The following is a 12,962-nucleotide window of genomic DNA, read 5'->3' as shown; positions in this document are numbered from 1 at the left end:
CACAATAATTTTTTATTTAATTTTCGGTACTTAATATTTAATTTAAGAACTTCATATTAGATGTTCGTCAGAAGAATCAATTTTTAAATTTAAACGAGATTGATGTTGTTTCTTAAAAATCGACTCAAAAGAATATTATTATTTATCTTCTTTTGAAATTAGCTTTAGTTTTTCCATAACAACTATATTAATTGAAAGAACATTTCTAACTATGAATATCAATAAGAGTCAGTTTCTAATTGTATTAGAAAGTGAATTTCTAAATAATTGTTTAATGATATATATAAAAAGAGAAAAATTTTAATTGTACCGTCAAAGAAAAATTACTTAATTTTTTTAAAATATAAAATCTAAGGAAATAGAATTTTAAATTATACGTTATTATTTAAATTATTATTTTAGTGTTTGAATTTATAAATTAGATATTTTAAAAACTAATCACATTTTACAATAACAAAATATAATTATAATAACAATCATGCTATATGTACATAAAAAATAATTATCTGTATAAAATATATATTAAATATAAAATACACGTTAAAAATAAGTTAAACAATACATGTATTTATACACAAATATATAATAATTAATAGATAATTTAATAATTGATTTTTTATGTACACATAATATTTTTATTATAAAAAATTGTTGCCATATTATATAATTTTTTTTTTACTGTCAAATTTTTCTGGATTCGTCGCTAAATATAACCATTAAAGACATAGAATAATATACATAGAAATAAAAAAAAGTAAGAAGAGGTGAAAACATAAGGCTAAATACGAAAAAAAATAATGCGATAATAGAAAAAACTATAAAATAACAATTCCACCTAAATATTTATTATGTGATAATATTAGAAGCTATTTAATATATCAAGAGCTCATTATGATATCAATTCAATTTTCTTTTTGTATGTTATAAATAAATAGATAGATAAATAAATAAATAAATTTTTATGAAAAAAATATTTTTCAAATATGACATGTAATATTAAAATTTAAATCATTAATATAAATTAATATTTTTTATATTATAATTTCTTTAATATAATTAAATAATTTAATATATAAAATTGTGAAATTAATATTAAATTAATTATATAAATATTATTCTCTGTAGTATAGTATAAATGTAATTTTATATATAGATAAATATTTTTTTTATATCATTATAAACTCAGTTTATAAATGATAGGACAATTTTATAGAAAACCTAAAAATTTATGTGTGTTCACGTATTATAAGTTTATAACACTATTTTAGTTCTTTTTTATATATTTTAATAAATATATAATAGATTAAGGTGCAAGTTAGGAGGCATTTTAAATTTAATTTTTTTTTTATTTTTTTCAATATTTTTTGTTTAAATCTCATGAAAATACCCACTTTAAATATATTAAATTGAGTTTGAAAAATTAACAATAATAAACATTATTATCATCTCCAAAGTACATAAGAGTACACAAGAATAAGTCGTATTTTATTTTTGGAAAATAATTATTTTTTTAATTTATAATTAATTTTTTTTTGTTAAATAGGACTTATTCCGGTATACCTGTATATTTTTTGAGACGATAATGGTTAGGGTTAAGTACTGAAATCGTCCCTAAGGTAAGGGGCGAAAATCAAATTCGTCCCCGACTTTTTTTCGTTATTAAAATCATCCTCAACGTTCAAAAACGCTTTAAAATCATCCTTTTTCGAATTCTTTGACCAAAATACCCTCATCATCATCATTATTCTCTTCACCTTTCTCACCACCACCACCACCACCACCACCAAAAACATCAAGCAACAGCAACAACATAACTCAGAAAATCAAAACTCAAAACTCAGCAACAACAGTAATCAAAACTCAGCAAAACTCAGCAATAACAAATTCAGTAACAACAATAATAAAAACTCAGCAATAAGCAATAATCAAAACTCAGCAACAATTCACAAAAAATTCAGAAATTCTACAACAAAAATTCAATTTACAGAAGTGGCGGCGGTGTAGCAGTGCAGGGCAGGCGGTGCAGCAGTGGCGGCGGCAGCGAAGATCGGTGGCGTCCGTAAAGATCGGTGGCGGCGGCGAGGAGTCTTCCCCTTCCCCCTCTTCTTCCCGAAACCCCCTCTCCCCTCTTCTCCCTTCGCGTTCCCTTCCCCCTTTCTCCGAGGAGCAGAGCGGCGGCGGCGACAGCGAAGAGCGGTGGCGGTAATGAAGACCGGGGGCGGCGGCGAGGAGAGAAGATGGCGGAGGCGGAGGCGGCGAGGAACGGCGACGAAGGCGCGGCGGTGACTGGCGCGATGGCGGCAACGAAGGCGCGGCGGTGACTGACGCGATGGCGGCGATCCCCTCCCCCCTTTCCCCTTCCCACTTCTCCTCCCCCACAACCCTTCCCCCACCCCACCCCGCGTCCTTTCCCCTTCCCCCCACCCCCACCCCGCGTCCTTTCCCCTTTCCCCCCTTCGCCGGCGCCGTCCCCCTTCCCCCCTTCCCCTTCCCCTCTTCCTTTTTCCCCACCCCCTCTCTTTCTCGTCCTCCCTTTCCCCTTTCCCCCGATTTTCTTTCTCCCTCAGCCTTTCTTTTCTTTTTATTTTATTTTATTTTATTTTATAATTTTTGAATAAAGGGTAATTTGGTAATAAAAAAATAAAATTGGTAAAAAGGACGATTTTATAACGTTTTATAACGTTGAGGATGATTTTAATAACAAAAAAAGGTCGGAGACGAATTTGATTTTCGCCCCTTACCTTAAGGACGATTTCAGTACTTAATCCTAATGGTTACTATGGATCCAGAAAATTATAATAGTGGAAGCAAAAATAATATATCAAAATAATAAAAAAAATAATATCAATATATTTAGTTATTTAAATCTTAGAGCATGTTAGTTAGTCAAATTTTTAATAAATATAATTAACACATTAAAAAATATATTAATTTATATTAATTTTTTTTCTCATTTTAATATTTTGGCCAATGTTTTGAAAGCCGGACCGTATCGGCTAGTCGGACCGATTTAATCACAAACCGACAACATTAACTATTCAGTCTGGCATGTAAAACCGTCATTTAGAAAATCGATAAAAAACCGTTGAACCGAACAAGAACCGGAACCCGCCCGCTTTAACAAAAACGGAAGCTCCTTCGTTTCTTTCTCCATTTCCCCCTTTCTTTCTTTCATTCAGACAGAAATCAAATCACACAACCCCAGCCAAAAAACCCTAGCACTTTAAGCCTACACAACCGCCGCAAGGAGTGGCATACTGCCGCGTCCGTCGCACTCAAAGTTCGCCATCCGTCCGTCTATCTAGCTTCCCTCGTGATCCAAGTCTTCAACCCCTGTTCGCTGTTACCGATCGCGGCTGCTTCCTCGAGCTCGGCGTCCGTCGTCTTTGTCTGCTTAGCCGCGCTTCCGTCGCCGTTTGTTTGCCGTTCACGTTCGCGTCTTCGTTCAGCTGTCGTCTTCGTTCGCCTTCTTCGCCGTTCACGTTCGCTCGGCGTTCGCTGTTCGCGTTCACTCGCCGTTCACCGTTCGAGTTCGCATTCGTGTTCGTCTGGAAGCCACGTTGCTCTGCTTCAAACACTGCGACCAACCCGTGCGCTCCACCTAGCCGTCGAACTGCTCCCTTTTGTCGCCGCCGTGAGTTCCCTAAACCCGCCACCAGACAATACACACACCACCAATACTCTGCTTCAAACTCTGCAACTTTTGATTTCTATTACAATAAGTAACTATTTGATTTGGTAGTGGTTTGGATTATTTCATAGACTGAATTAAAGTTACAATAGTTATGTTCTCTTCTCTATCACATTGATATTAAGCTTTGAATTCTCTTATTTTGTTTTAATTTTACGGCACTGAACATGTTTGATGAAATGCTTTAACCATATTTCTGGTTGGTTTTATAATTTCTAGCTTTTAGAAACTTAGTAAGTTGATTGCATGTGAAATTAGAATAATTGGATTTGGTAATTAGGAAATTTTAGCTGCACAAATAGCATCTTTGCAGAAAACATATTAGCATGATGATTCCATTTGCATTAGTGTTCTTCTGGTAAATTTTAACTATTATTATGAATTTGTTAATTTGCTAATTGTTATTGTGTTGTTGTTCTGTTGTTCTTCTGTTACTTTTAATTTTTTTTTTGTTTTTGTTGTGATTTTCTGTTCTTGATTTAAGCTGTGATTGAAGGTTCTTTGGTTTTGGTATTCTTCACTTTCCTGTAAGCTTAGCTTTTAATTCTGAGCATACACGGATCAAATTGTTGTTTTCAGCAATGGGGATTTTTAGATTTTTTTTTTGGGTTGCTTTGTTTTAAATGTTCCTATTGTTGTTGTGTTTTTGCTGTGATTTAAATGTTCTTTTGATTCTTTTTTTTTTCCCGAATGCTCAGTCAGTACTTGGTTGATTGGTTTTGCTAACTGAATGTATTTGATGATAAATTTTAAATTGATAACTCTATTACTTCTTTATTGTCTGTTTCTGTAGTTAAATTTTATTAAAGTTTCTTGAATTTGCACTGCCTATGTTATTGATTCACTGTTCCTTCATTGCTTTTTTTGTTGTTGTTAATCATTGCGATGAGCTTTGTTAAAATTGGGTTGAAAAAGAAAACTACTAATCTTTCTTCATTTTTCACTGTTCTAACTTCTGTTCTTATTAAAAGATTTGCAATTGGTGATCTTTTGATTTATTATATGCTTCACGTTTTCATTGTTCTCTTCTTATGAAGAAAAAATTTGCAATTAGTGATGATTCATGTTTTGATTGTTTTGTTATATAAACAAAATTCTGTTTTCATTGTTTGGTTGCACTGTCCCTGTTCTTGATCTCCGCCGACTTGCTCCTCCGTGTTGGATTCTTTTTGTTTCAGGCTTTGTTGTGTTTTTGTTTCAGCCTCTGTTGTGTTGTGTGTTTGTTTCGGGTTCTGTTGTGTGTTTATTGTGCAACACTCATCTTTTGTTTTACTTTTTGACTTAGCTACATTAAGATAATATTCTCTATCTTTAACTTGTGCATTGTAATTCAATCGAGTTATTTTTAATGGAAGTATAATTATGTTAATTGTCAACAAATTTGCATCAAGTTATTGCATATTTTGATGATTAATTACATTTAGTTGGTGATATTTTACGTAGGGTTTTAAATTTGAAAGATATTTAGGATGTTTATTTATAATTTATTTATTATTTTATTATGGAACGGGTTGAATCATGATTAGACTGGTTGGACCAGTAAATTAATGAACCATTGATTAAAACGGTTTGATAACCGGTCCGATTTTCAGAACTTTGGTTTTGGCATTATTGTGTGATACGGTTATTATTAATACCAGTGCCTTATTCAGTATCTCATATTTGTCGAATTATATTTTTATTGATTATTTTTTATATAATACAACAAAAAATTATAGTTCAATAATTAAAGAATTTATAAGAAATATAACTTGAATTAACTAATTTTAAATTTTTACCAAAATTGTGTGAGAGACAAAAAATGTGTAAGGAAAATAAAAATTTACATCAAACAACCACAATTCTTTTTATCAAAAAATAATTATTTTTGTCCAAACTATTATAATTTTCTAGGTTCATGGCAATCATTATCATCGTCTCTAAAAATACACAGGTGCACCGGAATAAGTCATATTTAACAAAGATTTTTTTAATTATAAATTAAAAAAAATAACTCTTTACCAAAAATAAAATACGACTTATTCCTGTGTACTCATGTGTACTCTTACTCTTATGTACTTTGGAGATGATGATATTACTTACCATGGTTAACTTTTTAAACTCAATTTAATATATTTAAAGTGGAGTTCGCCGGGGTGTAAGGCGAACTCTATAAAATTTATCCAAATACAAAAAAAAAAACGTGCATTTCAGTAAATAAAGCTAAAAAATGGATTTTGAAAAAATAAATATTTTTCATAATTTATTTAAAAAAAAAAAATCCCTCATCAAACACCAAAAGAAAATTCACTAGCCCAATCTTTCCGTTAGCTTCCCTAAACTGCCAACTAGCCGCTATCAAAGAATGGCTTTCCCACAATTTTTTGTGCTTGTTTGTTTTGAATCTCGGTGATTTTCAGCATGCTTGTGCTTTGAGCATTGCTTGATTTTCCACAGCTGCAGCATGCTTGTGCTTGTTTTGTGCTTGTTTTCCCCTGAATAAGCATTAAGGAACTAAAAGCTTTTGATTAAAAAAAATGATTCAATAGGCTAAAAATTTCAACAGAAATTAAATAGTACAACTCTTAATCTGAGCTCCTAGTAAAAATTATTTTGAAATTATTTGGGTGGCTAAGCCTTCTTAGTTGGTAATGCCTTGGCTAGTGTGCACACACACAAGTTTTAAGCTTTGAAGTCATTTGAGCGAGCAAACAATGAATTAATTGTGATTTGGATTAATTTAGTTTGGTGCATTTTAAGGGTTAGTGAGGTTAGAATTTTGGTTAGGCAAGTTCAGATGGAAAATCAATAGAGTTGTTCCCTATTAATATGTGTTCACATGATAAACGTTTGGTCTTAAGCTATATCTTAAAAATTATCTATTTTAGTATCTGTTGTTTATGTTGTCAGAAAATGATCGTTCTAGTGAAGAAGTAAAAAAGCTTTTGTAGCTAGTGCATATAATGTATATAGTGTGTGGTTATTGAATTCCAAAAATAGTGTGGTAAAAGAAGTGTTTTTTCCTTTAGAAAAAGAAAATTAAATTCAAATCGTGATAGTATTATAAATTCTTCATCTATTCTGCAGGTTGATGTAATTGATCAACGGTATCTCTTGTTTTATCTTTTTCTTTGTGTTTTTTAATGGAACTTGTTATTCATTTTTACGATGCTAATGTGTGAACACATATTAAGCTCGACAAATTACAAATCTTTATGGTTGAGCAAAGAGTATTAGTCAACCACACGGTTTTGTTAGAAGTCAAAATCCATCAAGAGAAATTAAGTCTTTATACTTTAAATGGTGTTTTGTTTATGATGTATGTTGACACATTTATGTATTTCGTTTTTTTAACAGAGAACTTGAAGTTGTTTGTTGGAAGTTATAACCCGACTTATCACTTTATCACTCCTTTTCTTCCCTCCCCATGCCATCACTTTGCAAAGCAATCTCCACACTCCATTACTCCAGTCACCCACAAATCCTATCACCCATTCCCCCCACAGTCCCTCACTTCTTATTCTTCTTCTTCAATCATCACCACGAGCAAGCCAGTTATGCTGTTGCACATGACAACGCTGTGAGTCCGTCTCGCCATCCCTATTGCCATAGCTATGTCCTCTGTTCGCGCGCTCCTATCTACTTCACTTTCCCAGTCACCGTTGTCGTCGATGTTTCTTAATTCCAGTCCCTCAATGGAGATGTTTCAGGTAGTTTTTTTTTATTATGCTGTTTTATTTTATGATTGTGTTTATGATGTTCTGTTATGCATTTGGGTTGCTGTGAAGGATATGAATTCAAATACGATTAACTCAAATTCTGGTTTTAGTTTCGGTTGCTGAGAAGCATACTATTTCATCTCTGTTTCTTGGGTTTTATTAATGAAACTTTTTTAATTTCCAGAAGTAAATGAGTTCAAATGCCAATTTTATTTTCCTTAAAGTCAAATGCCGATTTTAATTTTCAGATGTTTTGCATTCATGCTTTGAAGTCTTAGCTTTGACATGAAATTGTTGAATACTAGAATGTATACATCTAGCATGCTAATTTGCTGTTTACGAGTATTAGATATTAAAATTAACTTTGTATTTTCCCATAATTTTTCCAACACATTATGTTGATTCCCAGCCCACTATCAGTTATTTTTTTTCACTTAGTGTGACATTGTGCAACTCATGTTTGATGTTTTACAGTTTTAGCTTTGTGGAACAAACTCCTACGTGATGTTTTGCAGTTATAACTTTGTGGGCATTTTAGAATATTTTATGTCATTTTTTGTTGAAAATATAAAATGCACATAGGACAGCTGGAACGGTATTTTTACACCAATGTTACATAGGACAAGTTTAGGACAAAAAACCGATATGATCAAATCCATTCCAATTCAGTTCGGTTTGGCAGCTTGAAAAAAAGGACCATTTCACCCTGAATTGAACAGGTTTTGTTTATGTTGTTTTACTTCCATTGGTTGCAGTTGTGTACTTATAAACGACCAACTTATGATCATCAAGTTTTGAGGACTTCACTTAGTTGTAAGTGTTCTTATCACTTATCTCTTTTGTCTTTCATGGTATTAGTTCTCTTTTTTTAAAAATTACTTAATTGTTTTCCTCACTTGATATCTAGTGCTAGTTTATATGCAATTGTTTTTATTTAAAAAGATCTTTATATATATATATATATATATATTATGTTTGAATAGTTTGGTATGGTAAAGAGTAAAGAAACTGGAAGTTAAGCATCGTTTTAGATGTGTTACAAATAGACTAAATTGAGCCATGGCAGTTTCCTACACACATTAGTACCTTTGTTAGTTGAGTTGTGATGGAAGGACTAATGTGATTCATACTTTTAAAACTCATAACTTAGGGGCTAGTTGATTTTTGGGTGAAAATTCATTTACCAAATTGAGGCTTATCTCAACAAACAGTGTTGATTGTTTATCTTTGTATAGATGCCCAAAGAAGATTGGCAGGCATACCCAGGAAGCACAGAAATGCTTTGTGGGTATCTTTTTGTCCCAACGAGGAGTTATGTAGGCCTCATTGTAGTTGCAATTTGCGCTATCAGAATAAACATGCCAGAGACACGGTTGCAAGATGCGAACTTGCAGCAGCGGGAGATAGTCACTCATTGTCAGGTATAAAAATCCTTTCATTAGATTTCATGTGTAGCAACAATAATGTTTAAATGGAATGCCAATTCACCTATTGGTGCTTGCTTAATCAGCGGATCTGAAAATGGAATCAAAAGTTAGGGGAGCTTGTTTTTATGCTGTCACTGCCCTTTCCGCCGTGTTTCTTTTTGTGCTGATGCTGGTTGGACATCCATTTGTACTACTATTTGATCGTCAACGAAGAAAATTTCATCATTATGTTGCCAAAGTCTGGGCTTCACTCACAGTTGCTCCATTTTATAGAATAAAATTTGAGGGGTTGGAGAATCTGCCACCTCCTGATACTCCTGCTGTGTATGTTTCCAATCATCAGAGTTTCCTTGACATATATACTCTTCTCACTCTAGGAAGAAGCTTTAAATTCATAAGCAAGACTGGGATATTTCTCTTTCCGATAATTGGGTGGGCAATGTTTCTTCTAGGCACCATTCCTTTGAAGCGCATGGATAGCCGAAGCCAGATGGTATACTTTTGCGATTGATGCTGTGGATAATTTTAACTTATTCTTGTTGATTCAATACCAATGTCTTCCATGAATTTATTTCTAAATTGTGTTTATATATGATTTTCAAAGTCACAGTTCTGTTATGCTTCTTCACATATAGGATTGTCTTAAACGATGCATGGATCTTATCAGGAAGGGAGCCTCAGTCTTTTTCTTTCCAGAGGGAACACGCAGTAAAGATGGAAAACTAGGTGCTTTCAAGGTTTGTATCTCAACTCATGTAATGATTTTCATCTGTCTATAATCATATTTAAGGATGCAAACAATTTTAGGTTATTCATTAATGACCAATGACCAACAGTTCCTTAATGTATTTTAGTTTTTCATTTTGAGTAAATGGACAAAAAGTACATATGAAAAGGTTTGTGGTAGACAAAAGTACATACAAAAGATTGTAAATATCAAAGTATACTCGAAATATTGTTTTCGATGGACAAAAATACCATGCCATTAGTGGGTTTGTAAGGCCCGTGGTATACTTTTGTCCATCGAAATAAATCTTTTGGGTGTACTTTCAGTACCAACTTTGTGTGTATTTTTGTCTCTTTCATGTGTACTTTTGTCCATTTATTCTTTCACTTTTTAATTCTTTTTCACTATGGTAAATTCTTAAGGGGGGTGTTGAATTTTACACCACATGCTAACTTTCCTATAGCAAATTGAACCCCAATCTACTTATCCTCTTGGGTGGTGTTAGTGTTAAGTATCTAAGAAAAGTGGAAAAACCACACCATAAAAGCTAGCTGTTAAGGGAGAAAAACCACTCTCTTTAAATACAACATCAAGCATTCCATACTACCTGATATGGGACTTTGGACACCCCATAATACCCAAGTCTCTAACAATACACCGCCCTTGGAGAGCCCACATCCTCGGTGGCTTCACTCTTTGACACCGACCCAGTGGTAGCAACTTTGCTACCCGCTATTAGCATCTGGCCTATAGGTAGCACTTTCCATGGCACCAACAACCAAGGCTTTGATACCTTTGTTAAGTACCTAAAGAAAGTGGAAAACACCTTAAAAGCTAGCTGTTAAAAGGAGAAGAACCACTCCTTAAATATAACATGAAGCATCTCATACTACTCGATGTTGGACTTTAGGCACCCCATTATACCCAATTCCCTAACAGTTAACTTCATAGATCAGGCCATGTCACAGATTAACTTCGGGCTTTTCATACCTCTTTGTGTGTAAGATTTTGTCAATGAACTAATTCTAAATTGTGTTATAATTATTTGGGAATTTTCAGAAAGGTGCCTTCAGTATTGCTGCCAAGACAAATGCTCCAGTGGTACCAATAACCCTTATTGGAACTGGTCAAATCATGCCAGCTGGAAGAGAGGGTATAGTAAACGTAGGTTGGGTAAAAGTTGTTATTCATAAACCTTTAGGTGGGAAAGACGCTGAAATGTTGTGCAAAGAAGCTAGGACGACAATCGCAAGTGTATTGTAATCACTCAAACCTGAGAGATGCTATGCACGAGTTCTTTTTCATTTCTTCCCTGTTACATAACTCAGCAACTTCGAGGGGAAAATCCCATAGCCACATTTGCATTTGTGGGGTCATGAATTAGAAACTTTAAAAGAAATTAAAGAGGGATTGTGATCCCTAATGAGAGGATTCTGATCCCAACCATAATCGTATGTTTTTTGTTTGAAATCATAGAAAATTTATATTTTATAGAATAATCTTTTTATCACGCAATATTTCTTGAATAAATTTAAACAAAAGATAAAATTAATTTTGAGTAAATAGAAGGGGTTATGAATTTTTTGTATGCTAAAATCAATTTAAAGATTTCTCTATCTTTTAAGAACTATTTGAGACGTTTGATTTTTTAAAGATTATTGTGATCTTTTTGTAGCAATTCATTCTTGTCTTTTAAAGGTCTTGTAGTTATAGGCATAGAAGTATTAAATATTGGTTGAACACACACCTCTTTCATACCATAATTTAAGTTTTGTTCTAAGCATAGTAGTAGAAAGAGAAGTTTTTTAAATAATTAATTTGTTGAGTACGCCCATTAATGTCTTAGAGCTAAAACATATATATTGGTTTTGTGAATGCATTTTTGAAGTCAATCATTTGAGCCTTTTGATAAATTCATATATTATGTTAATTTTGGGTTGAAAAGAATGAGATTTTTCACTTGCATTTTTTTTTATATGATTGCGTACTTTTGTAAATTTTTTTTAATTGAACTTAATTAATTAAATATGCATTTTAGGCTTTTAAAATTATCAATATAATTCTATTTCTATTTTATTTGATGTGTTGATATATTTGTTTAAGTTGTTCAATGTTTAGGAGGTAAGGATAGTTTGAAAATATGAAAAAAATCATGCAAAAATTGAAAAATTCACGAAGAATAAGAATGCTATTCGAAGCAACGGATGTGTAAATACCATATTGTGTATATGCATCCTTGGGCGCACATGCCTCAATTAATAAAGCACGTGGATGAGAAATGCATAAGAAATTCAATGATTTAAGGAGGAAACTCAAGGAGGCAACTTAGGAGAGTTTAAATTTAATTTTAGTATATTTTAGTTAGGTTTTTTAGAGTGAAAATCTCTCTCTTTTCTTTAGAATTAGGATTAGGATTAAGTTTAGTTAATTTATGTTAGTTTTACTTTAATTTCAATTAATTCTTGCAAGAATTGAGCATTAATTTCATCTTCTTCTAGTTCTCTTTTTTATTTTGTTGTTATGAATACTTTTGATGCTTTATGTTAAATTTTTGGTTTGATGTTTATTAAAGTATTTATTTTATGGATATTGTTTATTTTTCTTGATGTTAATTTTATGTTTATTATAAATTTGGTGATGATTAGAAATAGATTTTAGTTAATTGCAAGTTTATATTTTATGATGTACATGAAGTGTATGACAAAATATTTGAAGTAGTTATAAAGTAGATTCTTACACTTGCTTTGCAGTTAAGAAATAAGGTGATATTAAATCATTCTTACTCTAATTGATTAGTAATTGAGAGTTGTTGATTAACCTTATTTTTACTAATACTAATCTTTTACTAATTTAATTAATAAATTAGTTAGGATTTATAATTAAGATTAATGAAATCTAATTGACTTTTTTTAATGTGTAGATGTTAACTTATTAGGTCGACTCTTAAAAATTATTATAATTTGTAATTAGTTACAAGAATAATGATATTTTTTTTGGATGATCTACGGGGGGTTAAAGAACCCCAGCAAAGGAAAGAAAGAAAACAGCACAAAGAAAAAATATAGAACTAAGACCCTCTAAATCTAAGGGTCCCTATGCAGTCGCATAACAAAGCATAGTTGTTGTCCGGAGGGACTCTATCAAACAGGTGTAATCCAAGGGGGAGGTCTTGTTCCATCTTGGCGAGATGATCAGCCACTGTGTTTGCTTCACGAAGGGCGTGCGTCCAAAAGATTTGTTGAAGGTGTGCAGCAAGGTTTCGGATGTCCTGAACCAGAGGGGCACAATGATGGGCTGGGGAACACCCATGCTTGATGAAGTTGATAGCAGAAGTTGAGTCAGACTCAACCACCAGTTTTTGGTAACCGTTTGTTGTAGAAATGGTCAGCCCATGGATGACTGCTCACAGTTCCGCGTGC

General features: G+C 32.6%; 1 protein-coding gene across 1 annotated transcript; it reads left to right on the top strand.

The window, feature by feature from the left end:
- Positions 1-3,103: 3,103 nt before the first annotated feature.
- On the top strand, positions 3,104-10,992 carry LOC112782920 (1-acyl-sn-glycerol-3-phosphate acyltransferase BAT2, chloroplastic). The gene is made up of 7 exons (XM_025825595.3): positions 3,104-3,634; positions 7,028-7,380; positions 8,145-8,202; positions 8,625-8,810; positions 8,900-9,309; positions 9,452-9,553; positions 10,603-10,992. Exons 2-7 carry the CDS (start codon positions 7,285-7,287, stop codon positions 10,804-10,806), a joined length of 1,056 nt encoding a protein of 351 aa, XP_025681380.1. The 5' UTR covers positions 3,104-3,634; positions 7,028-7,284; the 3' UTR covers positions 10,807-10,992.
- The last annotated feature ends 1,970 nt before the right edge of the window (positions 10,993-12,962 follow it).

This window comes from Arachis hypogaea, chromosome 20, assembly GCF_003086295.3.
Source record: "Arachis hypogaea cultivar Tifrunner chromosome 20, arahy.Tifrunner.gnm2.J5K5, whole genome shotgun sequence".
Classification (NCBI taxonomy): domain Eukaryota; kingdom Viridiplantae; phylum Streptophyta; class Magnoliopsida; order Fabales; family Fabaceae; genus Arachis; species Arachis hypogaea.
This window is presented reverse-complemented; position numbering and strand designations above follow the sequence as displayed.